Genomic DNA, 17,771 nt, shown 5'->3' on the forward strand with positions numbered 1-17,771 from the left:
GCCCCATTGAAACTCTCTAGTTATTTTGGTAAAGTCATGTAGATAGAAAAAAGAATGAAAGAAAACACGACGTTTTGTCGAAACACAAGCGTCCATCTTCAGGTGAGAAAATTATCTGCTGTTGTGGCTTTTTCTAGGCACGGGAGGGGGGGGGAAGTAGTTTTGTCAAGTCGTGGCTGTAGGAGTTCACGGGGGAAAGGGGGGGAGGGTTTGTGGTGTGCAGGGAGTGGTGGGGGCTGGAGAAATTAGAAAGTAAAAGAGCTCGAATCTATAAGCTGAGTTGTGTCTGTGGCAGCAATTGGCTGACCTGATGGACTGAGCGTCCCACTGCTTGTGTGAACACAAGGCCTAACCAACAACAACGGGCGCGCACGCAACTAACGCGCCATGTGTAGACGGCGACAAACGTCCACGGCCGTCAGAGATGACGCTCTCACCTGCTTCATCTGCTCAAACGTGAGAGGGAACATGCTCTTCACGGGCGGAGAGGTGGCCAGCCTTCCCAAGAAGTCGGTCACCGTGCCCGCCTTTTTCAGCACACACACAGCGCGTACACAAAGCACAGGCTTAGCACCGCACGCTGCAGTCGCCCCACAACTCCACAGCATCCGCATGCTGCACCTAGACAAGCACGGCGAGTGTAAACGATTTATTCATGAAAGTGAATTATGCAAAGCTTTGTAAGACCCAAAGTGAAACTCTCACTTCCCCAACGGCAGTACTCGTGCACAGAATGGGGAGGTGACGCAAGCAGCAGAGGCACAATCAGGGCAGGCGGGGGGGGGGTCTGGGGGGGAACAATCAGGGCAGTTTCACCCCCTCCTCCCCCCCAAATATTTATTATACAGCCACTACATGTCATGCATGTCTAGATAATTTTTTTGACTTTTCATGAATATAAAATTGAGAATCGTGCAATCCATTCATGTACTCGTCACAAATTGGCATGTTTATGTTATAAACCTTACAAATTGGTGGTGCAATCTAACCCAAAAAAACCTCTATTATGGAAAATATTGGTTCGCGAAAGTCTACGTGTTAATCTGAGAAACTTATTTCCGACTTGTATTCTTGGTAGGAAAACAATTTCCCACCTCTGAAAACAAGATTAGCCATCGGCGCGACTGGCAAGCGTCTATCCCACTGCGACCCCGTCGCGCACGCCACGAGACGCGATGACATTTTACAAAATGAACCGTGTCATCTCAGCGCATCAACGAGTCGCTGCTGCGGCGGCAGAATGACTTTCGGACTTGCAAGAGAGAATAAAATGTCCACATTTAATCCGCAGAGACGCCAGCAAGACAGTGAATGCGTGCGTACACGGGCTCACGTTACCATGTTGAGCGCCACCGCTCCGTAGGCGTACTTGGGCGTGGGAGGTGGAATGGGTCCCTCCGGAATCCGGTTGTACTGGGGCCGGGGTGATGACAGGTGACAGGAGTTACAATAATAGCATTTATTTATCCAAGAAAGCCTCACTAAGTCCGAGTAATTATTTTTTAAAGCGAGTTATCGCTCGTACCATCAACCATGCGTCCTGCACGCGACACAGCGTTCGGATGAATTGTGATGATTTGGGGGTCAGGAGTTGATTCAACAATCCATTAGCTTTTTGTTTTGTTTTGTGCTGTCTGGTTTGTATTGTCCGTCTCGTGTGTCCTGTCTTGTTATAGTTTGACAGAAGGGAACTCGATCGTGCATGTCATTTTCATTTAATTTGCCTAAACCATAGAAAGTGTATTCTGGCACGCAAGATGTAACGCGCGATTGTAAGAATTTATTTAAATCTATAAAAGGATTGCTTCCCGTCTCTCAATAACTACACATCTACTCACACGCTTACTTTTCTCTCTGCCATTTAAAAGCCGTGATAGGCAACAAAAATGCCATTCCAACTATTTCACACAAAAAATATTGGGGAGGGGAGGCAGTGGGTTATAGCACACTGCCCTATGAACCTCCGATTAGCACGGTTGGCTATGTACGGTGCAAAAGAAGTTCAACATACATACATACAACCGAGCAACCTGAGTTTGATTCCTAACTATGGCTAACATCAGTGACAAGTCGTATCTGAACCGGTCCTGAGTCTCCCGTTACCAAGCTGCACTAACCAGCGTGGTAAGGCACGGTCAAACAACCTTCAAGATCAACACAGCATGGACAGGCCTCCATCCAGCAGTGGATGCACAAAGTGTTTTACATTATTACATGAAGAGGAGGCTAAAATACTACTTATAAAGCCCCACATCTGTCGCCTCTCAATATTCTACGATGCTAAGCATGACCAATTCCAGTTGCTCCTGGTGCAAATTCTTCATGCCAAATTCGGAGGCAACCATTCTGGGCCCCGACCCTCTAGATCAAGGAGATGAGTTCGCCTCCACGTGAGGCAGCGGTGGAGGAGCGGCACCTTGCTCACGACGCTGCGGATGAGGAAGTACTTGTCCGTGGGGTCGCCAGCCTCCGTGAGCGGAGCGTCGTAGTCGTAGCTCGTGGGCTGCGGCGAGTAAGGCTCGTTCGCGCCTGGGCACATCCACAGACGCGGCACACTCGTGACGCAGCCGGTCTTCCGCTAGCTCACCAGCACCATCGTCATCATCGCAATCCGCTCTGATGAACCCACGACTGCACGATGAAGGCCTTCCCAGGTCGTCACCATTGGTAAATAATAATAAATTATTATTTTCAGTGCAAGTCAACTCCGTAAGATTATATTTCGACCGATCATAACCACGATGGCTGAGCTGTACGTGTGAGTATATGCGACGGGTTGTCTCGATGGCTCACCATTCCAGTAGGCAAAGTTGGTGCCTCCTTCAAACATGTACCTGGAAAACACCACCAGCCACACGCACGCACACACAGACATGCCCGCGTTAAGTCCCTGCGTCACACCGGTAGTAAGGCATTCACAGCGAGGTCTGTTCGCGTCGTGACCCAGAAATATTTATGCATCTGGCAGACCACATCCAGTATTACTTTTGCGATGGCTGCGACTACTCGTCACGTGCCACCTACTTCGGTCTATTCCAGTGATGGGCAAACCCAGACGAGTCGGTGGGCCACAAGAGCGGCCATCCTTCACCTCAGTGGGCCGCAAGCCTGACATCGTGCTCACACACTCACCACGACCCCACGCATTGCCCCGAGACACACTGAGGCCAGGCCACCGCGAGGGACTCCACGGGATGCAGGATGACGACCCCTGCTCCTCTCCCCGGCTCCTACTCGGGGTGGGGCACGAAGGCACTCACATGTTGACGTTGGCGTTCATGGCCAGCATCTCATCCAGCGTCTTGGCCACGGCCTCCTTGGAGACGGTGGCGTGGGGGTGTCTCCAGTTGTCCAACCAGCCCGTGTAGAACTCCGAGTTCACCTTGCGTTCACAGGACCGCGCGGACGCAATTAGAACTGCGATCGTCGTGAACGCGAAGCCACGAGGGGATCTCACGGGGAACGAGGGGCATGGACAAAACACCCCGGAAGCGCCCGGCCCGGTCGGGGTGGGGGGGTCAGCGGTGGGCAGTTATGGGCAGGGAAGCAAAACCCCATTGTACTGCCCTTCTTAGCTCTCACATCTACGTTTCTGGCCTTCAACGACCCGTAGGAACCCACGTGGTAAAATATGATCCAATAGCACCCATGACCCGCGAGACATGGGGAGGTCCTCGGCCAGCAGCGAGTGGACTGACGGAAGGTTTGTGTGTGTACCATGAACCCAGCGACCCGAGTTAAATTCCTGGTCGTGGCTAATATCGCTGGTGAGTAAAATCCCAAGTATCCCACCACCCTTCATGAACATGAAGTTTGGTTAAACATCTGTCAGGGACAACACAACGTATGGGAGCCTTCAGCCAGTAGTGGAATGACGAGTTGAGAATTACCATTAACACATTCCTGCGGAGGGAGCTGGTAGGAACGTTGGGTTGCTCGGTCAATGGCCAGGGTCAACGGCGGCGTGGTGTATTCCGCAAATATGGCCGACTGTGAGGGCGGGCACAAGCCGGCGTGAGTAGGTTAAACAATAATCCCCTGTGGGCTGGTGGAACCAGGTGGTTCCTACCAGTAAGATTTTATATTGACAGCAGCATAGAAGCTCAGATAAGAGCACAAGTGTCCTCATGACTCGACCAGGCCATGCCGTGCTGACTTAGCAGCAAGACGTGGAGGCCGACAGTGCCAGGCAATTACCAGGGGTCCCGTCTTCTCGCACGTCCTCTGGGCCCCAAAAGCCTCCGTCAGGTTCGCTCCTGTCACCACCACGAAACACACAAATCATCAGCAAGGCACTTCACCCTCCACCACGTGGAGTTCAACGCAGAGCGGTCGGGTCGACTGGCGACGCAGGCAGTCAGTCACCTCCTTATCTCTGGTCTATCGCTACTACTTCCACGGTTACACTGCTCCAACACAAAGAGACGCACTGCGCTGAGAGAACTCTAATGAAGATTACCTCTCTAGACAAGACACTGACAGCACTATCGGGATTAAACGAATATAAACAACGTTTACTAAAAGTAGAGATTCAGCAAAACTCATCCTCTATGATTTGGTAAACCGTCACCAAGTTTTGGAGTTTGATCCCAGGAGCTCAGCGCTCCGACCTCTCATCCCCACAACGGTCACCTCTACCCGCCCCCTACGTAGTGGCCGAGAAGGCGGTGGCCCCCAGAGTTGTCGAGGCCTCGCGTTACCGGGGCCGAAGTCGACGGTGGCGTAGATGTTCTGCAGGGTCCCGCACTTGAGATAGGAGGTCCCGGCGCCGTCCGTGGTGAAGAGCACCGTCTCCTCGCCCAGGTGGCTCGAGAACAGCGCCGCCAGCGAGCGGAGGTAGTTGTAGTCGCACGCGAAGTAGCTACCGTACTCGTTCTCCACCTACGCGCGGACGCAGACGTAGCTCATCGCGCCGGGCGTAGGCACACTGGGGACGGAGTGGCGGCCGAGGGAGAGACAACGCGTCCATGGGGGACGACTGCCGTGGAGATGGAGCAATGAGATCACGTGGTTGTGCAGGGAGTGAGACACATGGAAGCGACATTTTGACCCTGAGGGATGGTATGCGGCCTTCACCCAGCAGTGGATAGACAATGGCTCGTGATGATGGGTGTGATGATGGGTGTGATGGGTAGCCTATGTCCAAATCGCCGGGAAGACGCTCGATTTTGTCAGATCTCAGATGCTAAGCAGGCTTGAGCCAAGACAATGCTTGGATGGGCGACCACCATTCAGAAAACTCGTGGCCAGGTCTGCGGGGCCACGTGGTGGTCAGCAGGAGGCACACAAGGCAACTGGCACGAGTCCCGAGGATGAGGTTTACCTGCACGGTGATGATCGGCCCGCCGTTCTGGTACAGGAAGGGTTTTAGTTTGGGAAGGAGAACGCCCATCCACCGCTCCACCGCTAGCATGTAGTCTGCGAAGCCACACGGCACAATCATGGGTCCCCTGACAGCACCAGCAAACACAACGAGCACGGGCTTTGTAGCGTCTGCAGGCAAACGTGAAAACTGTCAGCCGTCAAAAGACAAACAAATGCTCAGGGGGGGTAACCGCATCCCGTGCTGGTGTTGAGAGAACGCTCACCGGGATCGGAGGTCCGCAGAGCGATCGTCGGTTTCTGAAGCAGCCACGAAGGCAGCCCACCCTGGAGAGACACCACGCACGCCTCCGTGTGTGTGTGTCTGGCGTGCGCTCCAGGACAGGGGTCCTCCAACTCCAGTCCTTGCAACCCACCATGGTCTGTCTACGTTTACCGGTCGCTTCTGTTCGGTCGTTACGAGCAGCACACGCCTGATGATTGCGAAATAGCCCCACGAGACGCAGAGAGCGCCTAACCAAATTAGACAACCTGTGTCTGATTGTACGTGTGTGTCCCACGTGTGTTTATGGGGCGCGGTAGTGCAGTGGTTATCGGACTGCGCTACAAACAACTGTTCATGTACAAAGACAAAAATCCCCCATACAGCCTGTTGGGGCAAGTGCTATTAGCGAGCACCGATGAAGGCCGACACGGCACTCAAGCAGGTGGGTGGCCAGCACCACGCGCCCGAGTGGCGATGTTTACACATCGCAGCAGATACTAATTTGAGACTGAGTCGACCTAGGGGAGGCCTAAAACCGGTTCGGATAATCGTCACCAGTATTGGTGGCCGTGAGCGAAAATCGAACTCGGGTCGCCGCTCCCCATGCACACACACACACACGCATCTCCGTACCATCTCCCACTCTCCGCAGACGTAGGGTCCTGGGCGCAGCACCACCAGGAGTCCCGTGTCGTTCGCCAGCTGCAGGAACCGGAAGACGTCGCGGTCGTGGGAGAAGTCGTACACCCCCGGAGCCGCCTCGTGGAAGTTCCAGGGAATGTAGCTGCGGCACACAAGAGACAAAGATCCACCGTGTAACCTCCAACAGATTGTTGGTAAAGTGCTATTAGCGAACACCTATTGAGGACGACACGGCGCATCAGCGGGTGGTGTCGGCCAGAAGCACGCCCGGCCGCCTGTCTCCCCAGAGCTGATGGTTAAACGTGCTAAATTTAAGGCCGAGTCGACCGAGAGGAGACCCAAAGCATGTTCTGATATCACTTGCCACCGATGTTAAATCGTGACCAGGAATCGAACCCAGGTAGCTAGTTGGCTTCGGAGCACAGACACACTCCACTTGATGATGGCCTTGATGTCGAAACAAAACACATTCCATCACGAGAAGACAAATGTTAAGTTGATCAAAAACAGTACCCCTAGCCTTATTGTGGCGTGGTGTCCGGTACGTTGCAGACTCGTCGGCATGCCGGAGGGAGGGGGAAGTGGTGGAGCGGTGGTTAGCGCACTGCGCCACGAACCCCACGATCTGAGTTAAATTCCCGGGAAGAGTTGAACCCGTCGAGGCCCCCCTCTCACCACCCCACCTCCCCCATGATCGACCCACACTGACCAGCGTGGTGAAGTATGGTCAAACAACACCCATGACCGACACAGCATGGTGTGGGGGGGGGGGAAACCTCATCCAGCAGTGGATTGACAAAGGGCTGCGTGCATTCTTAAATCACGTGGAAACAGTAATCACAGATTAACCATTTCACACGGTCTACGTTGGTGTATCTTTACATTCGAGACAAATTGCAGGAATGAACGAATGAATGCATGATCATAATATTTTACAATTCTGAATACAACTCGAACCTGAATACAACTCCGATATTTGGAAGCCACTGGAGCTATGCAATTTAAAATCTCGATTTAAAACTCATTTCTTCAGTACTGATTTTTGTGTTTAGTTTCTTGTCTTTCCGCCGCACCTCCGATGAGCACGGCTGGCTACGTACGGTGCGAAAGAAGTTCAACGAACATACTCCAACCTGCGTAAAAAGTTAACGTGTATTAAATATTTCAATATATGGCCGACTGCAAATCATGTATCCGTCAAGTCACAAGATAAAAAATAATAAACGCGCCCACTGTTGCGCAAGTCCCGGTGGCGACTCTCAACCACAAACGGGCGCCAACACGCAAGATGCGGTCACATGATGGACTCGAAGAGCCCGACGTTGAGAGGACTCGTCGTTGAAAGGACTCGCCGAAAGCAGAACTAAATGTGTCACCTATTCCGAAGTGTAAACACCTTTGCTGCCACAGTTAAACAACTTGCACGTGATGTGCAGTTAGCGTAACCGGTTTTGTGATTATTTATAACAAGCAGTCCGGTCTTTCCTTCCCACCTTCGAAACAGTGTGTAGATATGCCTAAAGAAGAAAGAGTTTAACCAGTGTGCATCTCACCTGCTACGACATACTGGTCAGAAAGGTGGACACTGACAAAGGAGACTGCAATGAGAGATGAAAAGTGCACAAGCAGCATGGAGAGACGACTGCTTACAGTTACAGCGACGCTACGATGTGCATCCTCGCGAGAAGACCATCTTGAACGTTCTTGTTTTTAACGAGAATTAAATACTTCTGAGGACAAATGCACGTCACAAAATCCACGCATTGGGAGGCATCATCGTCGTCGTGTTTTAACAATGTTGCGAGTAAGTGTGGGCCACAACGCCAGCACACGTGGCCTACACTTTCCCCCCCTGTGAATCAGAGGGCAGGTGCGTGTCTACGATGGTAAATAAACCCGCAGCGTTAACCAGGATGGCCGCCGGGCGTGAACCCCTGCTAGGCCATGTCGTCGCGTGGTTTTCCTTCCCCGTGAGGACGCGCCGCTAGAGAGGGGTCGGTGGGGCCTGTACTCACGTCTGCACCGCGTTCAGCCCTGCCATGTACATCTTGAGGAGGCGGTCCTTCCAGTAGGCGGGCGGCACGCGGGAGTAGTGGACGCTGCCCGAGATGTAGCGGAAGGGCTCTCCGTCCAGCAGGAACGTGTCGCGCTCCCGGTCTATGGAGAACGAGCGGCTGCCCTGCGGGATCAGGATCAGACATGTCCGGCTAGAGTCCTCAAACCGCCGGGGCTGATGGGACGGGCGATGCCTCGTTTGCCCACGCTGTCGTCTGCCGGAGGAGCCGGGCACGGCTGGCGATTTAATCTCTGACTGTGCGAGGGACTGTGCCCACAAACGGTCATCACTGCTCAGACGCTCGTACGTATGTTGAACTTCTTTCGGTCCGCACGTAGCCAATCGTGCCAATCGGAGGTGGTTTGTTGGACACGAATTGATGACGTGCTGGCTAGTTTCTAGTTGGGGTGCCCCCAGGTTATCGATTTTTCTTGATCATCTACTCTTACAAACCACCACCACTACCAACCACTACCCACTACAACTACCACTACCAACCATCACTACCCAACACAACCACTACCACCAACCTCCACCACCATCAACCACCACTACCAACCACCACTACCAACCACCACGACCAACCACCACCAAGTAGCAGCTGTTCCCTTGCAGGGGTCACGTCAGACTTCTAAACAAAAAAGCACGGAGAGATGTGTGGAATTACTGCCCATAGCTGCCTATGTGTGTCTCTCTTTGTGTGTCTCTGTGTGAGTCTATCTCTGCTTGTGTGTCTCTGTGTGTGTCTCTCTCTGTGTCTCTGTGTGTCTCTGTGTGTGTCTCTCTCTCTGTGTGTCTCTGTGTGTGTCTCTCTCTCTGTGTGCCTATGTGTGTGTCTCTCTCTGCTTGTGTCTCTGCTTGTGTCTCTGTGTGTCTCTGTGTGTCTCTCTCTGTGTGTGTCTCTCTGTGTGCCTATGTGTGTGTCTCTCTCTGCTTGTGTCTCTGCTTGTGTCTCTGTGTGTCTCTCTCTGTGTGTGTCTCTCTGTGTGCCTATGTGTGAGTCTCTCTCTGCTTGTGTGTCTGTGTGTCTCCGTGTCTATGTTTTGTCTCTCTCTAAAATTTATCAATCTTTGGAAGAACGTATTCAACCAGGTGGGGTGTTGACTGTTGTGTTGGCCGACTCTCTGTGTTGTATTGCATTATATTTCCAAGTTTACCCTGTTTGTTTTCTCATTCATTTGTATCTGATGATGGTTGCTTGTGTTGCAATCGAAACGTCGTATTCTATTATTATTTTATTTATTTTATTTCTACGTGACTTTACCGAAAGAACCAAAGAGTAATAGTTCTGCTGTACAGCACTTCTATGCTCCCACATTCACCAACCCGCACTGACCAGCGTGGTGAAGTATGGTCAGATAACCACCCCACGTCCCACGTGACTTACTTCTGCAAGGAGTTAGTGGTTGTGACGAGTACATGGCGCAACTTCTTCCTTACCAGGACATGTGCAAGGGGGTGGGGGTTGACCATACTTCACCACGCTGGTCACTGCCAGTTGGTGAAGGAGAGTGATGACCCCGGCCCGGTTCATATATCACCGTGAGCGGGAATCGAACTCGGGTTGTGGCCGGTTTGCTCCGCAGCTGTAGCGCGCTAACCACTGCGCCACCGCTCCTCCCGTCACAACAACAACGACAACAAACAACAACAACTCAACGCGAGGCGTCGCCACGGCATTTACCGCAGCGGCGGGAGCGCAGACGGCGAGGGCCGAGACGGCGAGGAGGAGGAGGAGGGTGGAGACCCCGCGGGACCGCCGCGACCTCCGGGCGGGACACGGAGCAGCCGGCGCCTCCATCGCTAATGCAGAGACCGCGCGCCCCCCCCCCCCCGCGATTCTTCGATTCCACGATCATCAGTCGATTCTGCGCATCGATTCCCGCGTGCAGATAAACAATTAACTTCTGATTTTTGTTGTTTCTAGACAGATAGAGTTGTCGTTTCCAGTTGGGTTCCACGAGATGTCGACCGCGTCGCGTTAAAGCTGACGAGACGCTGTAAGATCGTGCAATGGACGTGCGGAGCAATAGTAATAGAGAGTAATGGAGTCGATTGCAATCGATTTTTTGCAATTGTGAGAAATCGATTCGTTATCACGTGACTCCTTCCTCCGCTTTGTCCGGGTTCCCGCGAAGTAACGTGACCGCCGCCACGTGATCCGCGTGAGAGCCGGTGACGTAATCGTTCTGAGGCCCCGCCTACCCGCAAGCGAGCCCCGCCCATCTGGGCGGGAGCTCCGCCCCCCTTCGCTACCAAGCCCCGCCCACTTACGCGTAAGCCACCGCCCACTCTGCCCACGTGCTTCGCCCCTGGCCGGCTTGCCCATGTAAACATTGCGGTGCCCCGATCCACTGCTGGATTGAGGGCTTTCCGAACGCCGTGGAGATTCATTGACCATACTTCACCACGTTGGTCAGCGCGGCTTGGTGAAGGCGGGGATCATAGACGTGTGAGAGCACAGAAGTTCCAGTTTCAAGTTTATTTTGGTTTATTTGAACGAATGATCTGGGTCACCAAAATGACAACAGCGAAAGAAAGTACAACAGCACTGAAGCAAACACAGTCGTAGAGCAATGCATTCTGCTGCACTGCCTCCTCCTGCTGCTGCCCACAACGGAGGCAGTAGCCTATTGCACCTGTTATGCATGGCGATAGTCCAATCGAGCACTATCCGGGCGAGATGTTAACTACTTCGCCTGGTATGCAAGAGGTCACGTGTTCGATCCTGACCCTGACGCTTCTATATTTGGAGTTTGCGTGTCTCTCTCCCCGTGGTCGCGTGGATGTTTATCAGGGTCCTCCGGGTTTCCCCTCCACATTTAGAACCAACGTCACGCGTTCAGAGTATTTGGCTGCTATAAATGTCCACGTGATAAGCCCACTTCGTCGAGCTATCATTTGTGACCAGGTCGCCTCTGAAAAAGAGCTACGTAGCTCAGTGGGCTTTAGCTGGTAATATAAAATAAAGTTTAGTACCAGCTGAGCTTCCGAGATGTGACGAGATCGGGCGCATCCGTGTGATTTTGTCAAAGACAGGTCTTAATCATTCTCAATAGATCCGTGCGTATAATTTGTCGGCAAGTCCAATCAACTCCACATAATCCTGTACTACATCAGCCCATCGCCTCTCCAGCCCGTGCCGCGCCCGTTTAGCCCCCTCTATCCGGCCAAACAGAAGCTGCTTGGGCATGCGGGCTACATGACCCAGCCAACTCAGCCTCGCCTGCCGGAGGAGCTCACTGATGATGGGACCGTGAGCTCCTTATACAATCCAGTCCGGTTAAACCCAGGATGCATCGTAGGCAGGCCAGCCTGAATGTTTCTAAACCGCGCAGATGTCGCTTCAGAAGGGTCCACGTTTCGCAAGAATAGAGAAGGGAGGGCATAACTGTAGCCCAGAAGACCCGAAGCTTCGTGTGGAGCGACAGACCAAGTAGCGTCCACAAAGCTGCCAACATCACACATACATACACACATATACACACCCCACAAATACACAAACACATACCACATAGATCCATACATACCACATACAAAGAAGACATACACACACCTAACACGTCCCACATTAGCAACACACAATCACATACACACACTTGCACAACACACCCACACGCGTACACCACATACACGCACTTCACCGTGCGAAAGTAGTGACGGGAGGTATGTGTTGTGACGTTGAGCCCCCCAAGGCAGCCAGAGATTTGGGGGGTTGTAGGGAGGGGAGGGGAGGGTGCGGTGGGAGGGGGTGATTGGGGGAACAGTCGTGGGAACTCGATTCCTGGCAGCCGGGGCATTTAAACTGAAGTGCCTCGTTGATGCCTTCAAGATGAATGTAGAGATATCGCCTCCGTCAATCGACGTCACTTGCCCAGAGTTAGAACCTTCTCGCAAGTCATCAATCAACGTGGTTTCTGGTCGGGCGTCAGGGTGCCACGGCGGACCGCTCTGGTTGGCGCAACAGGCCTGCGTCACCTCGCCTTCTTCGTGATGGATTTATGGGGAAATCATTTTCTTTACAAAAACATCTCGCCCCTAATACCCCCCCCCCCACCAACAACATCGTAGAGCGTTCCGAGCCACGTTTAGACGTTTCATAAATCCACGATGCATTGTACTGTCGTGACCACACCTTCACCGTGGCTTGAGATGCCACTGGTCTGAAGGCCTGGCGAGCCCAGGTGACATTCATTGTGTTCTATTTCGCTCACGTGGCCAGGTGTGGAGGCTGATAGCCTCCCTCTCCTCTGGCGCAAACGCACTACCTTTTGCTTTGAATGGGGTTCCCATAGTTGACACGAAGCGGTCTTGGCAAATAACATCTGTTAATCCTAGAGTATTTATTCAATACGGCTGACTGCTGATGAACCCCGGAAGGTTCGAAACTGGTCCAGAGGTTTCTTCGATAACATCGTTCCGGAAAGCCGGAGGGATCGTCACGCGCCCTCGTGATCTCCTTTACGCCAAAATGAATCGCGCAAATACCGAACGCGTGCAACGATGTCCGACACGGCGCGGTGGTGGCGGCGCGACGCGACGTGGAGATGACTCCAGTCACGACGCTTCACTCGCTTCGCTTTAGACGGGGTCGTTCGGAACAACCGCGCGCTTCGTTTGGGCAGACTTACACACGACAGCCGAAGAGGGCCGGCTTGAGGAAGTTTCCCAAACCGTGCGGTTGAATGGGAAAACCGCCACAGCGTTCCGTGTTGATGGCGTGTGGAGGTCACGGTCAGTGGTTCGCGATCGTGCGGGCAATGTCCTAGTCGCGGGGTTCATCGTGTCGTCCGTTTTGCTAAATATTGTGGGTTTTTGTTATCGTGATTATCACTGCCCAGCACAAACATCACACACCTCCTACCTTCAATATTCATCGAAGCCACCCGTGGTGCAACCAGCAACCGCTTCAGGCCACCAACAGCAGACCGGTGCTGCACAGCGTCTCCTTCATTAATGGCAAACAAAATAAAGCCACGGTAGTGCCTGCGTGGCCGTGCAACCTCCACCACGGACCGCTCAGTGAACCACTGTGGTCTGCGCACCTTCAACGGAGGAGGAGCAGGAACCTCGCCACTGCACGAACTCTCTCTGCCGAAACAAACCTCGACATTGGCATCGAGCTTCTGAACAGATTGCTGCCATCATACGCAGGAATAGTACGTTTAGAACCACCACTGCTCACTTCATTCATATATTAAACAATGTCACTGGTGGACACTGGTGCCCCCCACAGCAAGCAGTACCTGGGTTCGATTCCCGACATGGGCGTCTCACCGTGTGGAGTTTATGTTTTACCTCCTCCTGTCCTACATGAGGTTTATCTGGTTCTCCGATTTCCTCATATTGCAAAAAAACCCGTACTATATAGCTGGTATTGGCCAAACATCCCAAATCCTTTAAAAAATGCCTCTAAATTACCCCAATTGGGATCACACGCAGCAGCAGCACCAACGCCTCCCCTACTGCGAAAACTTGGCAAGACCCTCTTGAAAAGAGTGTTGAGACTCGGTGAGGCTTTCCTGAATGAACAAGCGTAATCCTAATAATCCATCCATGGTCGATGAAACGAGTATCACTTTGTGGGAATTAAAAAAGTAATTTTGCACATGGACACATTGAGGCTTATTTCCGGATAAGCAATTAGCATTATTATAATAATTACAATAATAAGAATAATTATTGTTGCTGTGCGGCAGTGGTGGTGTGATGCGTGGGGCCGCGTGGCCTGTGCTGGGTCCAGGCGGGCCCGGGCATGCCCCGTGACCACGCCGGAGGCTCTCCACGGCAGCAGCAGCAGCAGCTCCTCCTCCTGCTGCTCCTCCTGCTGCTCCTCCAGAGACCATCCCCGCCCTCCATCGCACCCTGCGGCGCGTGTGAGTGAGCCTGTGGAGCGGTGCGTGTGAGTGAGCCTGTGGAGCGGTGCGTGTGAGTGAGCCTGTGGAGCGGCGCGTGTGAGTGAGCCTGTGGAGCGGTGCGTGTGAGTGAGCCTGTGGAGCGGTGCGTGTGAGTGAGCCTGTGGAGCGGTGCGTGTGAGTGAGCCTGTGGAGCGGTGCGTGTGAGTGAGCCTGTGGAGCGGTGCGTGTGAGTGAGCCTGTGGAGCGGTGCGTGTGAGTGAGCCTGTGGAGCGGCGCGTGTGAGTGAGCCTGTGGAGCGGCGCGTGTGAGTGAGCCTGTGGAGCGGTGCGTGTGAGTGAGCCTGTGGAGCGGTGCGTGTGAGTGAGCCTGTGGAGCGGTGCGTGTGAGTGAGCCTGTGGAGCGGTGCGTGTGAGTGAGCCTGTGGAGCGGTGCGTGTGAGTGAGCCTGTGGAGCGGTGCGTGTGAGTGAGCCTGGTGGTGTCACAGCCGTGAAGGCGTTCTTTCCATTGCCCGGCGTCACTGGTGTTTTCTCTATTCCTGAAGTGAAGTTCACGAAGTTCGCTCTGATATACGTCGCCAATTAGAGTCAAATATCGCTTGAGATAGTGGACGCAAGGAACCCACCACGTGTTTCAGCGGTAGGAAGGTCGCGAGGTCAAATCGTCGTTTGGATGTTGACTCAGACCATCATTCGTCCCTCCGGGTGGATAACAACGAGTTTCACTTTTGTGGGGAAGTCCATTCTCCCCCGTCACAGGAATGTGGAATTTCCACCACTGGCTCAGGGCTGTACACCGAAGAGCACCGCGTGAGTTGCTCATTTGAAACCATTTCGAGCCCGTGGGCTCCTCCACCAGCCCACATGAAGTATGGACAAACAACTCCGTGACCCACACTCTGGCTGGGGGAGGGGGGAGGCCTTCATCCAGCAGTGGATTGAGTGGTTGACAAAGATAATTTTTTTTGCACGTCATTCATCCATTCATCGCTGCATTGTTGTTGTTGGATGAGTGGCAGCTTTGGCACGCGACATGATGGCCGCTCGCTGAGCCCACTCTCCTGGCGCCACTGTATTGCCTTACGTAATTCGTGAGCACAATTGGCCTCTTTCCCACGTGTATTAAGTACTTACCTGCCACGGGTATTTTAAAAAAGAACAGAAAAAGTATTTACAAAAAAGAAATCCATGTATTGGGTCACAGATACTGACTGTAATGTGAATGTCGATGCAATTGTTCGGCGTGCGTGTGGGTGCATACCGTGCCGGCATGTATAGGTGCTCGCTAGCACTTGCCCCAACAGTCTGTTAAGGCTATATGGGGGATCGTTATCTTTGTCTCGTGCATTACAAATCATCCAGGCTACGGTTCAATTCCGGACCACGGCTCAAAACAATAGTGAGTTATATCTGAGCCAGTCTGGTTTCTATTCTGGCATGGAAGTTGGTGCGTGCGTGTACTTGTGTGTGTGTATGTGTGCCTATGTGTGTGTGTGTATATGGGGAACAGTGGTGCAGTGGATCGTGCACTACCATACAACATCTGCAACCTGATTTCGATTCCCATTAATCAGTGGTGATTCTTCACTCGTTTCTGGGCACGTCCTAGGTCGACTCAGCCATACATGAGTACGTGGTGCGGTGTGTAAACAATAGCACTGGGGAAACAAAGGCGGTCGGGCATGGTTCTGGCCACACCACGACTTCGTGCCTTAACAGGTGCTCGCTAAAAGAATTTGCCCCAACAGTCCGATGCAGACTCGTACATTTGTCTTTGTTGGTCCAGAGACGCAAAGTTTCCTGAACAAAGAACCCCTGCGACGGTTCCCCATTGATCAGTAAATGGTTTGCGTGCGCGCTCCATGCCGCCACGGGTACAGTTGTTGACTGGCTGGTCTCGTCCATAATCAACGTTTTTGGGTTTAGATCGCGTTATTTATAAATGTGTCGTAACCCTCCACCACCCGACACGGCCAATCAGTAAAAATGTGTCACGTTGACAAAAGACAAATAGTTCACTGCTTTAGCCCACCGGTGTGTTGAAGCCACAACATTTACAATTTGAGTACGACGTTTCGCTGGTAATTGCATCCAGCATCATCGGGCAATTCGCCCGATGATCTGGCGAATTGCCCGATGATGCTGGATGCAATTACCAGCGAAACGTCGTACTCAAATTGTAAATGTTGTGGCTTCAACACACCGGTGGGCTAAAGCAGTGAACTATTTGTCTTTTGTCAACGTGACACATTTTTACTGATTGGCCGTGTCGGGTGGTGGAGGGTTACGACACATTTATAAATAACGCGATCTAAACCCAAAAACGTTGATTATGAATAACATTGGTCGCGAAAGCCTACGTGTTAAACTGGCTGGTCTCGGATGGAAGAACACAAATTGCTGGGCACCACTCTCCCAAGCCTTCGCTTCGAACGCGCCCTGCCAGACCCCCAGCACGGCACCCCTCGACCTGATCACCACTCCGTGGGGTGGACGGAAAAGCCAACGGAGGCCGTGTGGAGTGGCCAAGGGGGTCCTTCTGGAGTGGCCAACGGGGTTCGTGTGGAGTGGCCAGATAGCCACACAGTCACCCACTCATTTACCCAGTCAGCCACTCGCCAATACACTCACCCACACTCACCCACCCATACACTCATCCACACAATCACCCACACACTCACCCACACACTCATCCACACACTCATCCAATCCACACACTCATACACTCACTCACCCATTCACTCACCCACACACTTACCCACACACTCACCCACACACTCACTCACACACCCACACACCCACTCACCCACTCACCCACACACTCACTCACTCACTCACCCACACACTCACTCACCCACTCACCCACCCACACACTCACTCACCCACACACTTACTCACCCACTCACCCACCCACACACTCACTCACCCACACACTCACACACTCACCCACACACTCACTCACACACTCACCCTCATTCGCATACGAAAGTCAGAGTGGCTTCCTGCTGCGATGAGCACTGAGACAGCCCTGGGCCAGTTGTTGAGCCAGATGTAGAAATGTGACATTCCTATGGCGAGGGCAGGCCTATTTCGATGACAAATTATGACTTTCCCACGAAGTTGTACTTGTTTTATTTCTTTCTTTAATCCACCCCGGAGGGATTTAGATTTTTTTGTATTTCAGCAGGAAAGGCGCAGTTATCTCTCGGGCTCGATTTCATGAGCTTCCTGCTACGGTAGCGACGGTGCCGATGTTGCGCAACACAGGGGCGACAGGCTGAGTCAACCCCACCACCAGGATTGGTACTGTCAACTTCCGATTGAGAGCAACTCGATCTATCGTTGGCCGGACGCCCACAACTCTCACTGTTAGCGGGCAGCACCGATGAAGGCCGGCACGGCACACGAGGGGGTGGGTGGCCGTCTTTGTCTCCCTCGTGGCGATGTTTACACATTACACCAGGTACTCATTTGAGGCTGAGTCGACCTAGGGGAGGTGCAGATAATTATTAGTGGTGTTGACCGTGAGCGGGAATCGATCTCGGGGTCGCCGGGGTGATGTTGCAGCACGCACACGCGCACGAGCATAAAGAGGTCCTTCATGAGAGGCGAGACACCCACACCACTCAAG

The 17,771-nt window shown here is 52.9% G+C and overlaps 1 protein-coding gene across 1 annotated transcript in view; it reads right to left on the reverse strand.

The window, feature by feature from the left end:
- The window catches only part of LOC144724708 (beta-galactosidase-like), a 22,906-nt gene extending 12,795 nt beyond the window's left edge, over positions 1-10,111 (reverse strand). The window contains exons 1-12 of the mRNA XM_078604040.1: positions 9,970-10,111; positions 8,245-8,408; positions 6,221-6,371; positions 5,589-5,649; positions 5,324-5,418; positions 4,701-4,881; positions 4,198-4,256; positions 3,261-3,382; positions 2,794-2,834; positions 2,417-2,529; positions 1,339-1,413; positions 438-527 (exon numbers count right to left, since the gene is read on the reverse strand). Of these exons, the coding sequence (XP_078460166.1) occupies positions 438-527; positions 1,339-1,413; positions 2,417-2,529; positions 2,794-2,834; positions 3,261-3,382; positions 4,198-4,256; positions 4,701-4,881; positions 5,324-5,418; positions 5,589-5,649; positions 6,221-6,371; positions 8,245-8,408; positions 9,970-10,086 (1,269 nt within the window). The 5' untranslated portion in view covers positions 10,087-10,111. The remainder of the gene's footprint in view (positions 1-437; positions 528-1,338; positions 1,414-2,416; positions 2,530-2,793; positions 2,835-3,260; positions 3,383-4,197; positions 4,257-4,700; positions 4,882-5,323; positions 5,419-5,588; positions 5,650-6,220; positions 6,372-8,244; positions 8,409-9,969) is intronic.
- Positions 10,112-17,771: the final 7,660 nt, after the last annotated feature.

This window comes from Lampetra planeri, chromosome 21 (assembly GCF_965212315.1).
Source record: "Lampetra planeri chromosome 21, kcLamPlan1.2.h2, whole genome shotgun sequence".
NCBI classification, from domain to species: domain Eukaryota; kingdom Metazoa; phylum Chordata; class Hyperoartia; order Petromyzontiformes; family Petromyzontidae; genus Lampetra; species Lampetra planeri.